At 40.4% G+C, this 22492-nt stretch overlaps 1 protein-coding gene across 4 annotated transcripts; it reads right to left on the reverse strand.

Moving 5' to 3' along the window:
- Window positions 1-465: 465 nt before the first annotated feature.
- On the reverse strand, window positions 466-22033 carry LOC113679972 (uncharacterized). Of its 4 annotated transcripts, none has more exons than XM_089202760.1 (12): window positions 21652-22033; window positions 20727-21224; window positions 17560-17858; window positions 16980-17169; window positions 16146-16360; window positions 15482-15806; window positions 14992-15037; window positions 14439-14573; window positions 11886-12094; window positions 3830-11584; window positions 3113-3634; window positions 466-2575 (listed from the first exon to the last, which is right to left on the reverse strand). In XM_089202760.1, the coding sequence occupies exons 1-12, from the start codon at window positions 21662-21664 to the stop codon at window positions 2130-2132; spliced, it is 10653 nt and encodes a 3550-aa protein (XP_089058886.1). In that variant the 5' UTR covers window positions 21665-22033; the 3' UTR covers window positions 466-2129. The 4 variants fall into 4 exon arrangements, with proteins under 4 accessions (XP_089058886.1, XP_027052758.2, XP_027052760.2 ...); XM_027196957.2 differs by having other exon boundaries at window positions 11886-12136; XM_027196959.2 differs by lacking the exon at window positions 14439-14573.
- Window positions 22034-22492: the final 459 nt, after the last annotated feature.

A 22492-nucleotide genomic window follows, 5' to 3' on the forward strand; every position in this document is an offset into this window, starting at 1 on the left:
TACTCATTTTTTAAGCTCTTTCTCTTCTTTTATCTTATGGAGCTAACGGTCGAGAGCTATTCAGTAAAATGACAGCAGTTTAGAGCATCAACAGTTTCCTCCACGTTACAGTTAGTCATTAACCAAGGCAGAAAGCTTCAGCAAGGGGCCACGCAGGATTATCAGAACTTACTTTCCGATGATGTGCTTTATCTCGCTATCTCAAAGCTTACCTTGGGGTCACGTGACGTCCAATTATGAAACTACTTTAAGCTTCACTTAAACTTCTGCAGTTTTTGTGGATTAAACCTTCCAGGGAATATCTACCCATCAAAGATAATAACAGGCATAAGGATATTCGGATATTTTTTTCATTAAGTGATTCCTAGCAAGCAGCAAAAATGCGATACTCCAACATTATTTCAAATTGCAAAAGTAGAATAAGTAACCATCGGCAGTGGATATCAGTTAATCAAAACAGTTGCATTCCTGCTTAAACTCTGCAATTTATTTACGTTCATAATTTCTATAACACTCAATTTAAACAGCCTATCTAACAATAAATATCATATTATAATTTCTCTTTAACAAAGAAATATTCTTAAAAGGTTATAATACAAAATAAATATGGAATCAAATATACATTCTTTAAATGTCCCTGGAAGCCCACATGCTCCAATAAATTAAGAGAATTCTAATTCATATTTCTTAACGCAACAAACGTTTGCTGTTTAGTATTTATAAGAATCTTTTAGAAAGATAGCCTGTAAGTAAGGCTAATTATTATTCAATAAGTGGCTAAATGTTCTCGATCCTAACGCAGACGCAAACTGCATTTCAATATCCTTTTGAAACCTTATTAATAATTAGCAGTTACTCTCCGAAGTGGAGGTGGCATGTGGTGATATTTACCGTGCCGCGAGGCGGCGAGGAAAATATCACTAGCGTCCGACACTGAGGTGCATAGTTGTATCAGATATACCAAAACAGTGAGATAATATAGCACAAAAAGATGATTTTAACTCATTTATTCCGGTAACGATTACGATAGTCGTTGGTAGCAATTCCCCGCGTGAGTTACTCGATGGAGAATGACAAAGGATATTAGGAGTTTGACTCGCCAATCAGAGCGCGCCTTCAAATTTATTCACTGTCTTTTTATATGCCATTAGAAGTTATCTATCCTAACGCAAATTGATTCGGAAATGTCCAAAGTTATTCCTTCTATCCCATATACTTTACCCAGTACAAAAATAACCTAAAACAGACTTATAAAACATTTTGAAGCGATTTTCCATTCAAAACGAGACTAAAAATAACTTTAAGAGATTACGAAACGAAAACCTTTAAAATTAAATTAAAATCTAGTTTTGTGTCACCTTTAAAATAGTCTTTCGTGCCTGCATCGTCACTTGAAATGGCTCAGAGGTAACGCTTTTAACTTCCTTTTTGATAATTTTTCAGCCTCGGGTTAAAATTCTTAAGGTAAAAAAATCATCAAGAATCCTGTCTGTTTGGTTGATGCGCTCTTGGCTCAAGTTAACTAATGATTTAGAGTAACTACCAAGATTAGTCTGACAGGACAGTACCGTCAAGATCAAGTATAGAGTTAGAATTGAGCAAAAGCTGAATAGTTGACATTCCTAAGGCTGCATATCTGATTAAATTCAGAATTTTACGGGGGCGTGGGAACTTCCTCATTGTCCCTAATTCAGTGACGGATTTCCTCAGTCTTCTAGAGAAAAAGAGGCATTACCCAAAAAATTAAACACGTGCATACACCTTATCACCTCATTTCCTGCATTTTCGCATCTCGATCGAAAAGGCTCTTCATAACGTAAATTTGGCAGGTTAAATTGCTGTTTCGCTCAACATAAGCTGGCCCTCGTGGTACATAAACATTAAAATGAACCTCAATTTTGTCTAACAGAGGTTTCAACTATCTTCCATTAGACTTCTCTTGAGACTTATAATATTGTGAAACGATAAATATGACAAATAGAACTGACATATTCCAAATATCACGTGTAAGAAATACTCTTTCCAAGACTTCACAGCAACTAAAAACGGACCATTTCATCTGTCGCTTTTTCGAAGTCCGAGATCACTTTCCTAATACTGTTCACCATGTATTATCATTGTAAACCCCACTATGGAATTCCAGCAATTTCCCTTGGATGCACATTTGCTCTAAACTGTCCTACGATGTTTCCCGGAGGATAGTATCTTCCGACGACCACATGTCTCCCATCGGGAGCTACAGCCATTCCCATTCCAAATTCTTCTGTTCCTACCCAGACTAACTGCGTGAAATGCCCCGTATTGGATGTGTAACCTGGGCAATCAAAGTCGTATTCTTGAACTTCATCATACCACAAGTCTACCGCTACTCGAGCAGAAAGCGGGCTATCCCATGTGTAGGCCAAGTTTTCCCCGCGGTCCTTTTGCCCGCTGTGAGTAAGTGAGCCTGTCTTAATCAAGCGATCTGCGTAATTCTGCGCTTCGGCAGCCAACAATGGAGACCAACGCAGAGGAGGAGCATTGTGAAATGTACGGTAGTAATTATGTGAGATGACGCACTCGGTTTTAAATTTTTCTGATGACGTAAAAAATGAGGAAATGAGCTTACAAAAATGAAAAGTGTGAGTAAAGGAAAACAACAGAACATGATATAAACTTGTGCAGAATGGCAAACAGAAACGAAAAAAAGCAACACAAAATAAGGTTATGAAAAAACAAGGATGGTCTTTGTCTCATGAACGCAATGTATTAACAGCGCAAGAGGATGCTCATGAGGGCAATGAGGCGATAAATTTGGTTATCAATCCGTATTTAAGAGTAGTCTTAATTAATCGGTAATCGAGCTTAGTCTTCCAACTAGATGTGGCCTTCCATTCTCACATATAGTCTCACTTCCTCTGTCTAGTTGGTGTGCTACGCCATTATCTGCCAAAATTGCTCTGTTCTTAAGTAAATTTAAGCAGCTGTCTGTTTTAGAAAAAATACACATAACGACATGCTTGAAACCGCATGCCTCAAAATTTTCATTCCATGAATGCCGCGGTAGACAAACAAGTTATCCACCGGCAGTTGAAGTTCTCAAGTAAGTCTCTAATTTAATCATGGTCACTACCTCTTTCCGCTGGAGTGGAAGGCGGAATTCCTGACCGGGAACGTCTCCTGGCACTTGACCTTCGTCTTCGCACTCGGCTAGAAGAATCTTTAGGTGGTTTTACATTGTCTTTAAATTCTCCAACGACGTTTCCTGAAGGTTTATACCACGCCACGACATACTGAGTTCCATCATCAGCCACAGACTTCCCCACACCGAACTCAGAGGACGAAGTCCAAACAACTTGCGTAAAATTACCACATTTGGCGTTAAAGGCAGGATCATCAAAATTGTACTCTGATGATTCTCCATACCAAGTGTCAACAACTTCGGAGCCACTAAATTCTTTTCCTTGCGAAGTTGCGAGATTTTGACCAAATTCTTTCCCGTCGCAGCGCTCGAGGGAGCTCACCGATGCCAAATATTCTGCCCACTCTTTTGCGCCAGCGGCGAGTTCTTCAGACCATTTCAGCGGTTTGCATCGGTGTTGCCGCCGGTAGAAGTTGTGTTGCAAGAGACAATCTTGCTCAAAGTCATTTAATCCTAAAAAATACATTTCCAAGGATATTTTGTTTAGTCACAATATTGCTCTATCAAAGAAACCCTCCGTGATTATGTATAATACAAGGAACAGAAAATCATCAAGAAAAAGAGTAGAGAGCATTATACCTTGAAAGTGAAAGGAAAAAAAATTCCCATTTATGTCAAATTGAAAGGAAAAGCAAAGTTCTCTCTCACCTTCAAGATCAACTGAGGCCGTGGAGGACAATGATCCTTCACTTGAAATACTTTGTTCACCAGAAGAGTCACTGCTTAGATTTTGCTCGTTTTTATTGTCTTTTCCTTCTCTGGATTCGGGGTGTACTTCTTTTTCAACAGATTCTGGAGTTGCTTTCACGTTCTCTCGATCTCCTTCATCAGAAAGAATACCCTTCTGTATTGGTAACGTTTGAAATTCCTCACTGGAAAAATCTTTCACTGCACTCTCAGCAAAACCCTCCTGAACTTCCAATTCGTCATCTTTTACTACAAAGGAATCCTCAGCGAGTTCTTGGTGTGTGCCGCTACTCTGATGATCCGTATTTTTATCTTCATTTGATTCGGTATCAGCAGACACTGCTGCATGTCTAATCGAAGAAGTCGTCATGGTCTCACCTAATTCATCCTCGTGCAAAGTTTCTTCACTGCTAGAATGTACATCTGAATGGAAGACATTTTCGTCCCCTTCCTGCCCTCTGAAACCCCCATTCTCATCATCACAGTCTTCATCGGACTCCACTTGGCTCAATTTCTCCTCTAAGATAACAAATGACTCCAGCCGTTCATATTCTTCGAGTTGACGCTGTTCCTCTTCATCCAATTCGTCTTCTGGAGAATCGTCGATTCCGAATTCTGGGGATTCTCGGATTTCCTCTAGACCAACGTCTTTGTATTCTCTCTCGTAAAAACTCTCCGCGAGTGGTTCCTTTTCAATTTCAAGCTCTTCCTTCGGGTATTCTACAAGGTTGTTGTTTTCACCATCATTATCCTCCTCAGGAATGACGTAGATTTCTCGTTGCTCAGAAAGGTCCTCCTCACCAGAAGATTCAAATTCATCACCGTATCGTACGAGAATAAACTCTTCAAGGTTTTCTTCCAATGGATCTCCCTGTCGCACGAATTTTTCGGTGAAAGGTGCTTCATCTTCTACCTCCTCATAAGCTCGTTCCAGGCTCTCTGTTGATGACAGTTCAACGTAATACCGTGTTGCTGCTCCTTCATCCTCATACAGATCAACTTGGCTCAAATCAAGCGGCTGCCTTCGTGTAGATCTCTTTTCAACAAGTTTAGCACGTCCTTCTTCAACAAACTGCTCTGAACTTTCTATGTAGTAAACTGTTTTGCGTTCCTCGTCTTTACCCATCATGGGTTCTTGGTACTCTTCTCTTGAAGCAGAAATCTCCACCTCTTCTTCAAATACCGCTGCTACTGAATGACTTTCTGGATCAAAATCCTCTGAGCCCACTTCTTGAACTTCTTGTAGTGTAGATACCTCCAATTCCTCCTCAAACTCCGTTGACTGTGGTCTTAATTGCATATTGTCAGCCGTCTGGCTTTCAAAGCTGCCTTCTTCCGCTTGAATAGTGCTTCCATGTGCTGCTATCTCAACTTCTTCAAAAGTAGGCGTGCTACTGACGACATTATCCTTAGTTTCAGAAGGGTCTCCGTCCTCTTTTAGCTTGACCCTTTGCATTTCCACTTCCTCCTTATAGATAGATTGCACTTCGCTGACGTCTACTTCTTCCTCAAAGAGATGTTTTTTTCGTTCATCCTCGAGAGGTTTACTTCCCTCCTCTTGGTCCCATCTGTCTATTTCCTCTACTGAATCGGTCTTGGATAATCTTGAACTGCTATAATCAACATTTTCAGCTCCTTCGCCACGGAATTCCTCCTCTGACAAGGCTTCATCCATTCGCATAATATCGATTTCTTCTTCAAAGTGTTCTTCTGCTGACTCTTCTTCAAGAGAAGCTTCGTCATCTTTTAAAATGACCGTTACGTCTTCCTGTCGTATAACCTGTTGAACTTCTCGAACGTCCTTAACTCCAGAGTGAACAAGACTCACAAATTTTGACTCCCGTTCTATCATCACATGTGGGTTCCCCAAGGATTCTTGTTGTTCAGCCGCCTTGGATTTCATAACTTCGCTCTTTAAAAGACGAACCTCTGTTTCGTCCTCTGAAAGTAGTCTTTCATTCTTCTTGGTTTCTTGATCCTCGACTTCTTTCTCTAAAATACTTTCACTAAGCTGATCATTTTTTACATAGTGTTGATCGTTTTCCCACGAGGTTTGTCGGGTTGTTTGTTTTGTTGGAGTGAAAGAGATTTCTTGAACTGTTTTTAATTCTTCCTTTAGTATACCCTCACTGTTTTTGTCGGCCTTGTAGTGAATTTCTTCACTTGCAGTAGCAATGTGAGAATCTGTGGAAGATACCTGACGCGTTGTTTTCGATGCAATAACTTGAACTGTCTCTTCAATTGTGTGCGATATTTCCATTCGCTGTTCTTCTTCTCCAGTATAGATATGTTCGCTGCTTTGTGACTCTCTGCTCTCCATAACATGATAACTAGACTTGACTTCCACAGATCTCTGTTCTCTCTGGCTCACAGTCGTAAACGTCTGCATCTGATGTGTAAAACCTTTTTCTTCGATTTCCTTAGTGTCTTCCTTCGTTTTTCCTTCCGTATGGACAATGCTTTCTCTTTCGACATCTCTTGCATAGTGATGAACATAAACAAGCTCTTGTTCCTTAGATTTCTGTGCGTTGTCAGTTGCGTCTACAAGTTTATCTTCTTCCTCTGCAACTTGCGACTCGCTTAACACGCTTTTAGAAACAGCGTTAGTTGGCTCTCCTGACAGTGTATCTCTTCCGCCGCTCTCTTCCATCTCTTCAAATCCTTCACAAAACTCTCTCTCGCTTAAGTCATCTTCCTCTCCAACACCGTCATTGTAATCAGAGTCGGAAAAATCCGAAACCGTCTGCAGGAGCGGTTGAGATACGAAAATGCTAGTTTCCGTCTCTAAAGGTTTCTCTTCTTTCTTGTACTCCTCAGTCGTTTCGATTGCAACTGATTTCCCGTTCAGGACACTTTCGTCATAAATTGCTTGTGTCGACAGTTCTTCTGTTATGTAAAGTGATGGCAATCCTTTCGAGAACGACTTTTCCGAAACAAACTTAGTTTCATCGAGTGTCATGACTTGATAGGTTTCAGTGCTATAATCCTCGCCAGTTGTTTCGTAATCTTGAAAATCCTTGAGTTCACTAGAAACGTGCAACGGTGACGACGAACACTCGGACATTAATTCTGAGACAGAGCCCTCTTCACTTTCCTCAAAAGGTTCAGCAAAGTCTGTTTGCTCCTCCACGTCATCTTTCTTTGAAGGAAATTCGGAAATGCAAACTTCTGCAGCAACATGCGACTCAGAGACAGGTTTTTTTTCAGTCTTATATTTTACGACAGTTTCTTCAAATTGTTCTTGTATTTCTGTCTCGATATTTGGTTCTTCTTCGACATAGCATGCACTTTCTTCGTCATTATCGGATACTTCATCGGCAACGTTCACAAAAATAGCTGGCACCTCGAGATGTTTCTCTTCACTATGTTGTTGCGTTACTTCAGATTTTGTTTCTACCACCTCAGAGACCTGTTGTGTAGTATCAATTTTGAGTTCCAATGCAGCAGCGGCAATACTCAGTAAAGATTGAGGAGATTTAAGAGCAACAGTTGTGGCTCGCACCTCAGCTTCTTCAATTTCCTCTGCAATCTCTTCTTTTTCTGGTTTTTCTTCCTCTGAGGATTCTTCATGTGGTTCAATGTTAGAGAGTTCAACAGCTACGTGTAGTGAAGATTGGTTTGTGTCCTCTATATTAGTTGTGGTTACAAGTTGAAGGCTCTCTTCGAACTCTAAACCTTCCTCCAGCTGTAATGTGTCTTCCATGACCTCATCACGAGAGACAATGTTATCTATTTCTCCAGCAATATGCGCGCTTCGAGTTGGCTCCATGAGTCCTTGAGTGCGATAAGCACTCTCGAATTCTTCAAACTGTTCACCATAATCCGATTCTGGTGACTCTTCTTCGTCTGTAATCTCTCTAAGCTCTATGTTTGTAACCTCACCATTGCCGTTACTAAAATCACTGTTTCCATCAATGGTTTTAGTAACAGCATAATCGTAGTTGACCTCCTCATCACTTTCTTCAAATTCCTGGGCGAGCTCTAAAGGTGCCGTAGCTTCTTCGGAGATTTCCACAAATTCTGATATGCGCACCTCTTGACCAGCAATATGAATGGGAACCGACGTTTTGGTGGGTGTCAATTCGTCGACAGCAAAGTTTTCTTCGATAAAAAGAGAGGCTCGTTTATTTTCAGCGGTTGGCTCTTCTTCCACTTCTTCGAAATTCTCCGCATTCGCGCCTTCTCCTGCAAGGTGCTCAGGAGATGACGGCAAAACAGTTATCTCCTCGTCTACAAGAGTACCTTCGTCTAAAAACGACGATGCTCGGTTACACTCCTCGACAGATTCTTCTTCTAGTTCGTGGTTAGTCTCGAAATTTCGGCTTTCCACTGCAATGTGCTTTGGAGAAGATGGGCTGTCAGTTTGAACGTTTACTTTATTTTTTTCCTCTTCTAAAAGCAGTGATGCCCGTTTGCTTTCCTGAATGAGCTCTTCATCAATTTCTTCAAAGGGTTCGACATTTTGATGTTCTTGAACGAGATGTTTGGGGGAAGAAGGAGTGATAGGTTCTACTTCATGGATAAATGAGTCTTCTTCCTCTAACAAAGACGCCCTTCTCTCCACTTCATCAAAAACATCTTCATACATTTCTTCAAAACTCTTTCCATAAGCGCCATCACCAGCTATAACCGACGGCGAGGACGTCGAACGGGTTGTAACACTACCAACTGTTTGTTCATGCATGACCAATGATGTCTGTTGCACGTCATCATGTTGTTCTACCACCTCTTCGGTTATTTCTGAGCTACGGGTTTCACCAGCAATGTGTAAGGAATCCTCAGGTACTTTGTACTTCACCGAGTCCACACATGAATTTTCCTCCATATACGGTGACGCTCGTTTTTCTTTTCGAAACATGTCCTCGAAGTTTCTTTCAGATTGTACAATTTGACGAGTCTCGGCATCAATGTGCTCTAAGATCTCTGGTGGCTCGCTCGCTGTTGATGATTTAGGTGCTTGGTGGTAATCTAATGGTTCGACATGTTCTTCAGTTGGAAGTATCTCATCAGATGAGGAGAACACTAAATTAAGTTCTAAGCTGGTTTCCTCGAGAGCCTTTGCACGTTCCTGACCGTAATCTCGACGAAGAGCTTCATAACACTGTTCCGCATTATCTTCCGGGGTCGGACAGACCAATCGCACTTGTGGCTCCACGGGATCCTTCGCGCTTTTCCAAACCACTTGAATGGTATCCTCCTGAGCAGTTTCATCGAAGCATTCATCACGTGCAGGAATGGATGTTGTACCTTGGTAATCTAGCGTTACTTCTAACCCAGCCTTCCCTTCTTCTTCCAGATCGTCGTCATTATCTGTAATGGGTGAAGGCCCAAGATCGGGGCTTATTTGTGACAATTTCGCTGCACGTTCACTTTCCCGATCTCGTGATAGAACCTGAACTGTTTCAGAGGGGTAGATGACTGTACTACTTTCTTGCCCTACGTTAGTTTTCTCCAATGCATCCCAATCTGCGTGGAGTTTTCCAAACGACGCTTCAAAATCTATTTCCGATTCCACAGCCTCTCGAAAAGAAGCTTCACAAGTTTCTTCAATTGGTGTTTTTTCATATTCTGGCTCATAATGCCTTTTACTGTGTACAATGTTTTCCAAAAGCTTTCCTTCCATTGTTTCGTCGAAATCACCAGATTCGTCACTAGCATCTTCGTTGACCTCCAGTAGTGAAATTCCTTCTATGGCTGAGAGTTCTTTCATTCGAATTTCGACGTTTTCGTGTTTCGAAGCCATTAAACAAATCTGTGGATCTAGAGTTCTTTGAAATGAGTCTCTTTGTTCGTTTAAGTCTGGCTCACTAGATTTAAAACATTCCTCCTTAAAATTTTCTGGTGCGTTCCCAATTTTTGAAGTGGATTCTCTTACGATATCTTCAAAATGATCGGTTTCCGAAAGTTCGTCCGCAAACTCTGCGTTTTCTTCGTCTAGGGAACAAAACATGTCCTCGAAGTTCATTTTAGATTGCACAACTTGACGAGTCTCGGCATCAATGTGCTCTACGATCTCTGATGGCTCGCTCGCTGTTGATGATTTAGATGCTTGATGGTAATCTAATGGTTCGACATGTTCTTCAGATGGAAGTATCTCATCAGATGAGGAGAACACTAAATTAAGTTCTAAGCTGGTTTCCTCGAGAGCCTTTGCACGTTCCTGACCGTAATCTCGACGAAGAGCTTCATAACACTGTTCCGCCTTATCTTCCGGGGTCGGACTGACCAATCGCGCTTGTGGCTCCACGGGATCCTTCGCGTTTTTCCAAACCACATGAATGGTGTCCTTCTGAGTAGATTCATCGAAGCATTCATCGCGTGCAGGAATGGATGTTGTACCTTGGTAATCTAGTGTTACTTCTAACCCAGCCTTCCCTTCTTCTTCCAGATCGTCGTCATTATCTGTAATGGGTGAAGGCCTAAGATCAGGGCTTATTTGTGTCAATTTCGCTGCACTTTCACTTTCACGACCTCGTGATAGAACTTGAACTGTTTCAGAGGGGTAGATGACTTTACTACTTTCTTGCCCTTCGTTAGCTTTCTCCGATACATCCCAATCTGCGTGGAGTTTTCCAAACAACGCTTCAAAATCTATTTCCGATTCCACAGCCTCTCGAAAGGTAGCTTCACAAGTTTCTTCAATTGGTGTTTTTTCATATTCTGGCTCATAACGCCTTCCATTGTTTACAATATTCTCTAAAAGCTTTCCTTCCATAGTTTCGTTGAAATCACCAGATTCGTCACTAGCGTCCTCGCTCACCTCCACTAATGAAAGTCCTCCGATGGCTGAGAGTTCTTTCATTCGAATTTCGACGTTTTCCTGTTTCGAAGCCATTAAACAAAACTCTGGATCTGGAGTTCTTTCAAATGAGTCTCTTTGTTCGTTTAAGTCTGGCTCACTAGATTTAAAACATTCTTCCCTAGAATTATCTGGCGTGTTCTCTACTAAATCAGGTGATTCATCCTCGCACAATATAAAATTATCAGTTCTGTAAGACTCATTAGCTGTGCTCAAGTTCGTTGGACCAAGTGGTTGGTCCTCCTCTTCCGTAATATCGGGATGCTCATGCGAAATATCCTCGTGGTAGGCATCAGTGATCTCCATAGCTGATTGCTCTTCTTCTGAAAACTCGTGGGTCACGCAAACGACCTCCTCAAATTCAAGGTCTTGTAGGCCTTCTGGTCTGGTATCATAGTCTGGAAAATCTAGCACATCCTCTGTTTCTGAAACACTTACCAGACTTTCTTCTTCGTCTTCAGCCTCGTCGTCAAATATGTCTTCGTCTAATTGCACATCTTCTTCGTCCCCCTCCCTGTGCGCAGGAAATACATCGTCAAATTCCAACTGACACTCATGTTCTTCCAGGACTTCCTCTTCTCCTCTAACTTCCTCTTCTTGCGGGAAAGAACTTCTTTTCGGACGGGAAGCCAATTCCTCCAGCTCTTCTTGAATGAGACTGCGTCTAAGTAAGGTTTCCGAATGGGAGGGTGATTGAGTTTCCATGCCTTGCTGAAACATCTCAAAGAAAGCTACCTTGGACAGAACGCTTGCCCTCTGCATGTCTGGTTCTGTTCCCTCTGAATCCAATGTAAGAGAGCGACGCACCTCAGAGAAACGTTGATGCATATCATCTTCGGGATCAGAAAACAAATCAGCCTCTTCCAATTCGCCCTCCTCGGTATGCAAGAGTGGTTCTTCCGTTACACTGGTAAGATCTGGAAATAAACAAAGAAAGACTTATCCGTTTGCTAAGGATACTTGGAAAAACTGAAATAGGTATCATTGCGAAGCCATGCTTTAAGTAGCAAAAGGCCAGAACAGAATGATTTCCCCAACACCTGCAAACAGATTTTCTAAAGAAGGAAGACTTTTATTTCCCAGAGAAACATTTGAAGCCGAATGGACGTGGTTCAAATCACCTTAATTTGTCTTTCTTTAAACAAACCAACTAATTCGGTAGAAACTCCTTCTTCATCCCAAAATTTGCTGCCGAATCAGAACAATTTATTCCCTTACCAGCTGCCTCTGACGTGTTATCCTGTTCATACGCTGTCCGCGGATCCTCTTTCTCTTCATCCTCCTCCAGCCCACTCTTGTCATCCTTAGCAGGCTCCTCGATAACACCTTTCCTCTGTAGAGTAGGGCTGTTAGGATCTATCCACACCAGCCGGGTAAAGTGGTCGCTTACTGTCAGGTTGTTAGATACTTCCTGCTGCGCCTGGGCCCTGTGGAGGATATTCTCGTTCTCATCAAACTCGTCCAAGTCACTAGAGGGGGAAAGTGACAATGAGAAGCCACGAAATTGGCGGATATTTCGTTACAAAGAAACAGTCGGAGGCCTTAAAGCACCAACTTTGTCTTATAACCTAATAATATCGTTGGGCTCTTGTTTCAATGAATCAAAGTGTTTGCCTTTTTCATTGGTGATTACTTTGGCTCACTACATACCAATCAAATAGTCCCAGGAGAAACTAGCTCTGGCTCTTTTATCTCAATTCTGATCACTAATTTCGGCACTTTGGTTCTGCCAGAGAACCTTTAGAGAATGGACAAAAAATAACCTACTGCTTCTCTGTTACCACATCTATTTAATTACACTGGGATGAATACCATTCAGTGCATTAGTGCCGTTATTCTCTCCTGAGGAAGTAAACTAAAGTGGCTGTCTGCGTTACCTTGTAAAACGAGTAAGGAGGCTTATGACAAATATTTTTACTTTCATTTAGCGCCTTTAGATAAAACTTAAATCGCTATTGAATGAAAGAAAACAATTGTTAAGCATTAGGTTAAGTTACTCTGGTTTAGTTACAATCAGTCTTAACAACAAGAAATCACGATCAAATGTTTTTCTCTTGTGGGTTTACAGGATTTAAGTTGTTTGTGCGTTAATGCTCATTAAAATTATCAGCAAGCGTTTTCAGTTGCATGTCTAGACATTTATTTCAGCAACAGTTACATTTAATTTACTGTTTTTTGTTATTTCTACAATAATTTATTTATGAAAGATTTTTATTCACATAACAACCCCTTCAGCAAATTTTATGCGATTAATTCTTCTCCCTCTAACTATTTCAATGGGTGATTGGATATTAACAATCACAGAATGACACAACAATCATGAAATTATTAACAAGGAAGATGAAAATAGAGTATGACGATGTGATATGATGCTATTTCAAGGACTGACATGCGCTGACAACAAAGAATTCCTTACGTAATCAATACTCGGTCAAAAAAAAAATAGGTGTTTCCTTAATGAATTCCACTATTGAGAATGATAAACCACAGATAAAAACAAAAACACGAAATGGAACCAGAAAACGAGGAAATTTACCCGATTCAATTAGCAGCACAGCAGAGATTTTTAATAAACCACAGCTAAAAACAAAAACACGAAATGGAACCAGAAAACGAGGAAATTTACCCGATTCAATTAGTAGCACAGCAGAGATTTTTAATCATTAAATAAAGCGTTTCATATTTATAAAGAGAGAGAGCCTTTCCCATCACCTCAAGAGCCGCCTAATGACTTATTCGTGAGCAAAAGAGTTACGATCCCGAGAACATCAGTGAAGATTGCAGTTGTTAGTTTCTTTAACGAAGTGCTTTGTTTTAAAAGAGGGACCAAAAGTAGACATTTTTTTAATTAATTTGGCCTAGCACAGTGTTAAGAACATTTCATAACATGCGATAACAAGTCAGACTACGTTTACAAGAGAGCAAAAGCCGCTAAATTATCCGCGATCCTTGATTCTGGGGAAGCGGCTGTAACCCTGAAATAGAGAGAACTAAAAGAGCCAAGCACCCATGGGGAAAACCTAGCGCACACCACACTGAACAAAGCTGTTGGTTTTGCTGGCATATTTTTGGTATGTGTGCTCGTAGAGATGGTCGGTTTGGACTCATTTTCCAATCACAATATGTTTTCCTGTGTATGATTACATTATATTCCAGTTAAAGTATACTGTGGACAATGTGAATTAATCTGCCCCCTTTTTGTGCTCGTTTCGTCGTCTCATACATTACACTTTCTTCATTGATGTAGTCATGGTATGTTCAACTCAGGATAAGGTAGTTATCCCAAGGAAAAAAATCATTGAAAGACGAAATTTTTATACTAGTTCACTTGATGGTAAGGCAAATAAAGGATGAGCGAAATCACTCGTTTCATCGGGAAGAAAGAATTGGCAGCTACAGACACAAAGTCATGGCACAACGACAGTCTCTTTTTTAATTCCAAATCACTTACACTGAAAAGCATTTTTCTTTCCTATTTTGTCAAAACGTCTTTAGTGTTTTCCTCAGTGATTATACTGTTTTTCTAACAGGCATTAAAAAATCAAATTCTCTTTCAAAATTTCAAAAATAAATGTAAAAATCCTTTTAAAAAAAAAACCAGCCGATCATACAAGGCTTTTTAAAATCATGGATCCAAAAGTACAGTGAGCAAACAATCTCTCATTTCACGCAAAGAGGGGTAGACATCCGCCAAACACCGCACGATCGACTTTTTGCTCTCGTGTCAACGTACTCAGAGAAAATGCTAAGCGGGAAGACGAGAGTTCATACCTCCAACTTAAACTGGCGGCCATACTAAGGGGAGGGGAAAGGTAACAGCTGTTACGACACCGGTCCAAGTCTTCTAATAAACGGTTTAACAGAAACTTTGCACGATTAAGTCCAGTCCCTTGAGGTGCTTCACAACTAAAGTGGCGACAAAATCAACGTATTAACCAATTGTTTGAGTCAGGAAAGCTTTCTTATTCTTCATTTTTACAAATTTTTCAAACAAACGTTGCCGTAAAACGCTTGAAGCTTTGAGGAAGTGTGATTTTTAACCATTTTAGGAAGAATGAAATTAGCAAGGTTTACCTACCTGCTGCACCGTAATAATTACTATCCGCCATATCTCTGTTTTAATTAGTTTTTTTTCCTTTACTTTGTCATGAGAAACGAAAAATATTCATTGCGCGTTTAAAAGAAACCCAACGAGGCCTCAAACAAACGTGAATGAATGTAAGAACACAAAACTGACCGCAGAGACATTTAATGCAAATCATGATGAGCGAATGTTACGCATGCGTTACTTAGATAACGTGTACATGCACCATATAACTCTTACCTCGTCCTCACGGAGCCAGTCTGTAGTTCAACAAAAGTCGGCGCATCTGAAAAAGGATTTTTATTCATCAGGAGAATTGCCTCCTTTGTTTTTGCATCGACGACACACCTAAATTTCAACTCACGTCATGATTTACTTATGTTTGCCTCCTGACACATTTCAAAAATCAAAGGGCACCCAAGTAGTCCAGGATATGACCAAATAATCAGAAAGTAAATATTGTCACAAACCCAGATCTTAAATATTCTGATAGGAGATATTTTTGACGTGGATTTCTTTTCTGTAAGTAAGATTATCAACTAACATGCAGAGTCAAAGTTGCCGATGGTATGATATAACCAAAACTTTCACGACATATCCCTCGAAAACTGCAATTAAAAAGTTGACTCACGCTGTTACAAACTCCTGCCCTCTCATTTAATTTATGTGTGTCAACAGTTAAATTAGCAGGACAAAGAAGGTTCCTTTTGTCAACAGGAAAAGTACAAACCTTCATGCTCCCAACTCATAAAGCTGGTAGTGGACTTGCTGTCGGCTCGCACACGGTATCTATATTCCACGTGGAATATCATTGGTTCACAGCTGCCTCTCTCGTGTCCTCGTCGCTTGACATTCTGTACAAACAGTCCATCTATATTGCCGACAGGCTCATAGCGTGCTACAATGACAGTCACTCCGTCCACACCTGTTGCTTTACCAATACCCAGCTTACGACTGCTTTGCCAGACCAGCTGACTGAAGTTTAGTGTCTCGTTACTAAAGCCAGGACTGTCAAAGTCATAGCTCAATATTTCCTTGTACCAGAGCTCAGAGACCTATAGAGAGTAGGAAACCGTACTAAGTTTGGGTATCTAAAGCTCAAACTATTGATAAAGTGATCTATTATTGTCGCATCTATTGTACATGCGACACTAATAGCCAAGGAAACAGGGACGCTTTATCCCGAGGCAGTCCTTGCCAGGTCGATTAAGCTAAAGGTAGATAATTGTTCGTGGGTTTTAGCTTTCATTTAGCGCTGATAAGTCCGATTTTTCAATCTACGATTAAATCCCAAAGAATGCGCGTCTCACGTTCAAGGCTGTATTTTCCTAGCGTCCTATGATCTGTCAGGATAATAAAATGGCTATTCTCTTTACAACAATCTCCTACCCTACCTTTACACCGCTGACTTGGGCCTTGTCAAGCACCGCCACGCTTATTCCAATCCTCGAATTATCCAAGCTTTCCATGGCGCCAGTCACCAGAAGGCGCTCAGCCCAATACTGGGCCTCATCTGTTAGGGCCCCGCTGAAAACTAGCGGAGGAGAACCATGACGGGCTCTAAAGTAGTTCTGGGTGACGAGCATTTCCAGGCGAAAACTCTCTAAGTCTGTTAGGCAAATACAAGGTTTAAATCAGTGGGGTCCAGCAGAGAAGTCGAAATCTAAATCCAAGGAAGACACATTTTAAAATATTATGAAGTGCAAAACTGCTGAAATCATTTGGAGCACGCTGTGAGGCTGGTATTTGATTTAGAAGTTTCATGTGTCATGTCAAGGTTTCATACTCGGGCAATCAAGGAAAAAGCGGAAAATTTTTACAGCTGAAAGCAACCGAGCATGAGCAATATTTTTATGAAGACTAAGTAGCTAAAGGCTAAAATTCGCAAGATTACCACCGCACACAGGTCATCAATTTGGCACCTTTCGCTGCAAATAAATAGTCATTATAGCCACCAAAACGTTTCGGCTTAGAGCGCTGACGAGTCACCTGAAATTTAGTGAAGGTAGACTCCAAAGATATACGGATATTTGTCGTGAGGAGGCTATCGTTCCAATTCTCCTTGGTATCTTCCTTGGTATCTCTTGGTTGCTTCTTTATCGATTTTAGTATGATACCAATTTCTTATCAATAACGATAAGAAAACAAATAATAGTTACCTGAGCCAAAGAATTTTGCCATGTTAGGCAAAGGTATGTCAAGGAAAAAAACCTTGTGGCATGACTCACCAGGGGTAGGCGGCACAAACCCTCTTGGCTCTTTACTCTTTCTTTGCCGCACCGCTGACCCCATACGAAGAACGTTGTCCCCAAATGATCCTTCCATGTTACCCGGAGGTTCATAAAAAGCTACAACTACACACAGATCATCGTGGAGTGCTCTACCAACTCCGAGAGACTCTGAAGCGACCCAAACAATCTGGGATGGCACAAGCAAAAAATAAAATGCGCGGATATCAAAAGTGTTCGATGTTTCTACAAAGACCTTCAACTTCATGAAGAAACAGGATATGACACAGTTTGCCAAATAGCGAGACTATCTGTATGCGAGTATAGCGCTGAATAGCAATAAAACAGACTATTTCGACGAACGAACTCGACGCCTTCTTAGGATCTCTTTTCCTTGCCTGCGCTGAAAAAAGACGGGTTTGGTTTCTGTGGAGTCGTAGCCAAAGTTTGGACTATTTGAAAAGTTTACCCTATAGGCTTTTCACTTTCTTATTTGGCTTCCGTCAAAAACGTATAACATCAAGGCCATCAGCATGAAAAGTTTAATTATAAAGAAAGAAAGAAAACAAGAGGACATTACCTGCGAAAAGTTTGATGTATCTTCGCTGTAACCCGGGTTATCAAAGTTGTAGTCTTCTATTTCGTCATACCACATATCTGTCGCTTCCCGCCCAGTTAGTTCACCACCCACCATTCCTGCTAAATTCTCCCCAACAGTGTCGTCATCATTGTGTCGAAGTTCACCACTTCGCGCCAAATTCTCAGCCCACTGCTGGGCTTCCCAAGCTAGTTCCGCTGACCACTGAAGGGGAGCGGCACCGTGTCTGAACCTGTACTCATTGTGCACAGCCAGGCATTCTTCGTGAAACTCTTTAAGGCCTGAAACACGAGAAAATTAAGTCAGTTAGTTAGTTAGAGAGCTAAACTGTGGAAGTAACTGAAATAGCTTGACTATATGACGTCACTCTGTGATTAAATGCATGAAAAATGATGCAAAGAGGAACGCCCCGAGAGTTTTTTGGTAAATGTTCAGGCATGTCTTGAAGTTTTCCATGGTATATTCACCAAAAATATCCAATCTAAAAGACATCGAACAATCCCCCCCCCCCCCCCCCCACAGACACACACACTAAACTGCCACCAAAAACATGTTTTCACTCTTTGATAAGGGAAGGACACGCAAGAGAGGAACCAAGATATTTTCAATTCTCTTTCATTTACACAAGCTCCTTAGGTTACATTCGCGTACAAGCAGACATTTGTGGAATCAGATACTCTTGTCTTCACTGTTACGCGTAGGTTTCCTGCGCACGAAATTTATCTGATTACATTACAAAATTTTCTTCATTTGCATATATCGTGTTTTCGCTACCTAACAAACTGAACAACTTTGATAAATTGCTCTAAGGATGTGCTGCTCACAAACTTAAAAATGACAGACGGAAATGTTTTGAGTAAAGGAACGTATTCAATTTGAAAAATGACCAATTTACAGACACAAGGAATCAGTGGTGAAAAACGACTTAAGGAACCTAAAGAGGCTAATGGTTTTACTTCTACTTAAAAAAAGGGCTTGGTTTATCTACGGATAAAAATAAACTTCACTATTTCTATCTGTAATATCAAATAGACGGACACCATCTAAAATGACTAGCTTTTTAAAAAAATATTGCAAAAACAATTTAAATGTAATCTGTGCTTACCAGTAACCACACAAAGAATTTAATAATGTATTGCTTTAGAGAGAATGTTTGGCGCAAAGACAGTTGATTGTTTCCAAGTTTGAATTTCCTCAGACGAATTTTCTCCTTCATTACGCTCTGGTGTATAAATCTTTGCTTTACTGTTGCTATTATGGAAACGTTTCTAAACCGATATTTGATATCTGGGAGAAAATTTTCATAATTTTAAGATAATTCTGTATTCCGGTAAATTAATAGCGGGCTACACGTGCATGCACATTCGATATTTTGCCGCAAAAATCTGTGCGGCTAAAATTTCCCAGTAAGCTAAATGCGGTATTCTCGATTATCAAACATTTGGTACAGGACAAAAGATAAAAATGAAAAATAAAAAAAAAAAAAAAAGAAAGAAAACGTGATATTGTGTATCGACAGGTTCATTGTTTGATGAATAAAGCCGTTTCGTTTACAAGCTTACCACCAAATTTATCAAAGTGTTTAAAATTCACATACAATTCTCATAAAGAGATAAGAATGTTGTCCATCTATAGGATGCGATATGGGATTAACCCTGGCTGAAGCCGCAATGCCAAACAATTTTGAACGAAACGGACTGTTCTTACGCCGAAGATACTTCAGTGACGTGTCAGCTAGTCGTTTACCAGGTTCTTTGTAAAGCAAAATGATTCATTTGTAAGGCGAGAAATATTAACAATTCGTTCGTAAAGCGATAATATTTATATTAAAATTGAGAAAGCACAAGCTCTGTATAGTGTGAAGTTTAGACAAATACACACAAACAGGACTTGTACAAATAATTTGATACTTAGGAGGACAGAACAGGTATTTCTTCGTTCCAGGATTACATCCAAGCCGAAAACGAAATATTTTTGTTTTTATTCAACAGGTGCTTTACGATAAAAGAAAATCAGTTAAACCGCACTTAGCCCTAAACGATACTAAGTTCCTCAGTTTTAAAATTAAAAAAAAAAATCCAAGACAAGTATATTATTTAAGGACATCTTAACATTGTAGCAAACAACTTAGAGGACTCGAAATTCTAGTGAAATTTTGCGAAGAAGCTGGTAAATGAGATACTGAATTTACAGTCTTTAATCGGAACAAAAGAGCGAAGTAATTCAGAAATCATATGCAAATATCACCGCTTACAGAAACAGGTTGTAACGAAGAGCAAAAGCAAATAAATCGGTTCTTTTCGATGCTTTAACCATTGTTAAAATTAGCACAATTAGTTTCTCTATGTGTGAATAAACCGGGAAAATATTCTGTGAATCATTTGAATAAGACAACAGAGATCAGGAAAGTGACATAATTTTAGTTCTGATGCAAATCGAAATCAATCCCTTGTGAGAAGACTGAGCGAACCAAAACAAAGCGAAACCACTTCCGTCAAATGTAAAGCGCATGACACTATCAGATTCTTATATTTCAAAAATAGACTTTACTCCTCATGCTTTGAAACAATATTTGTTCCGCGTCCAGTACTCGTACTCGAGAATATTCGTTGAATGTCTGGTTTTTGTTTTTTTAATATTTTATGTTTTTTGCGACACTTTTGACCGACCCAAATTTATTGTCTTTGATGAAACGATCGAAAGTATGTTTGTTGTCTTTCATTTCAAAAATAATAGACCCTCCCTATGATTGAGTAGAGGCTGGAACAGTTTGTTTAGATTCTGTTTTTAAAAACCGCTTTCAAACAGCATCGTTTCTAATCCAGTAAACATGGAAAATCGCTTCATTTGAAACTCTCCTGCTGATCACGAGTTTTCCGTGTTGTGCATATTAATAACAAGCAAACGACAATAGAAAAATATATTACCAAGAACTAAACGAAACCTAACGAGGAAAAATGTTTAAAATATTTTCAGTGATCTTGAACCTCGCGAAATTCCTTACTTTTATATCAATCAAAGCAACCCTTTTTTTCCTCAAATGAAAAAAATAATTATTTCATGTGGAAAAACTAAAGGATAAAATGCAAATGAGAAATCTAAAACACAGAGGTCGCCATATTTAAGAGACATTCGAGAGTATCTCTTACCAACATAGAGCCTGCTCCATCGCGTATCGTACGCCAGAGGCTGTTCATTCTCTGGCGTGCTCCTAGTTTTCTTCACGTTCCGCGTCACATCTCTCTTATTCACGGCTGGAAAATACCGTGCCACAATGATCTGTTTTCCATGTTTGGTGACAGCCGCTCCCGCTCCAAGCTCTCGCGTCCCCTCCCATACCACCTGACAGAAGGAGCGCGTACGCGAGTTAACTCGAGGCTTGTTATAATCAAAATACTTCCCTTCTTCATACCAGATCCGTGTGACTTTCTGCCCGTTTAGTTCAGAGCCCCATAGGCAGGCGAGGTTTTCGCCGATGTCCTTGTCAGAGCTGTACCTTAGCGAGCCGCCGACGGAACTAGCGAGGTAATCTGCCCAATTTTGCGCGCTCTCCGCGAGTCGCGATGACCAGCAAAGAGGCGCTGTTCCATGTGCGGCGCGGTAGAAGTTATGGGCAGCTACGCATTCATTGCGAAAGCGCTGCAAGTCTGAGGAGAAAACGAACTTGTGGTGTTAGTCGAGACGCGTTATTCAATACCGATTGAAGGAAGGCAAGAAAACTGAATAAAAGTAAAAAATTAAATAATCGTGAACTCCCATGCTGGTTATTTTCCTCAGTCGCCGTTCATTCATTTTAAGCTCGCTACTAAACAGCTGATCCTGACTGTAAGCAGAACCTGAAATTCTCCTGGACGATTCTTCGTTAAGACCCCTTCAAGAGAAAACTTATCTTGAAGACCAAGAGCACAATTTCCAATCGGTGTCAAATACCGACATGGTTCCCTATGAAGCTTCTGTAGTCTTCACATTCGATTTTCCAGAGTCGTGTGAGCGACAACCGAACCAGAACTGTTATCGATCACAAGGCAGGAGGAAAAGCTACTGAAATAATTATGGAATAAAAACCTTACTTACCGCTTTTTTCCATCGTAGACCGGCATATGGACGGCGAGAATGATGGTTCGATCCGAAGCGAAATTTTTCAGACCTGTATCATATGAACTTCAACATATTCAATTCACGAATTTCTGCCGCGGTCGGCGGGCAGGTGGTGTATTGTCACGTGATCAACAAAGCAGTCATTAAGCCGCGTCCTATCTGTTTCGACACATTCAAAAACAAAAACCTAATGATGTAATTTTATGCAGTTTGGGAACTAATTTTTCAAAGTACTTGGAACGGAAGAGACAACGATTTACACCGGCACCAAGTGCATCACTGCGAATTGAGGAATTCCGTGAAATTATTAGTTTAACGTTGGCCTGAATTCCGTGATGTCAAAGAAAATATTTCTGATTTCGCGTAGGCTTGCGTACTGCATAATTTCGACAGAAACAGGCCCATTGAAAAGAGACGCACAATCAAGAGAGCTGTTTATTGGTGAAGTTTCTGAAACGTAATATCAGTACATTCACGTCACTTACTTGAACATGTAGACAAATAATCGTCGTACTCGAAGTTGAATATTACACAAACCTATCCGAGCTTTCCACGATGACAATTTGCCACTTAAACAGAAAAATGAGCTCGAAACCTAAATTGCGAAGCTAGGCATCAGAAATTCATTCTGGAAACAAATTCTGCTTTTCTCCCAGAAGGGGTAAAGAGTTTTTCGATTAAAATCGTTTATTAAAATATTTTCACAAGTGATTCGATCAACAACCGCTACAGAGTCACACCCGTGTTACTGAAAAATTTATATTTAACCGTGAGATGGATGTGATAAAGTCTGAAGTGGTTTTACACAGACGTATCA

The sequence above is a fragment of the Pocillopora damicornis genome, chromosome 4, assembly GCF_964200805.1.
Source record: "Pocillopora damicornis chromosome 4, jaPocDami1.2, whole genome shotgun sequence".
In the NCBI taxonomy this organism is placed as follows: Eukaryota; Metazoa; Cnidaria; class Anthozoa; order Scleractinia; family Pocilloporidae; genus Pocillopora; species Pocillopora damicornis.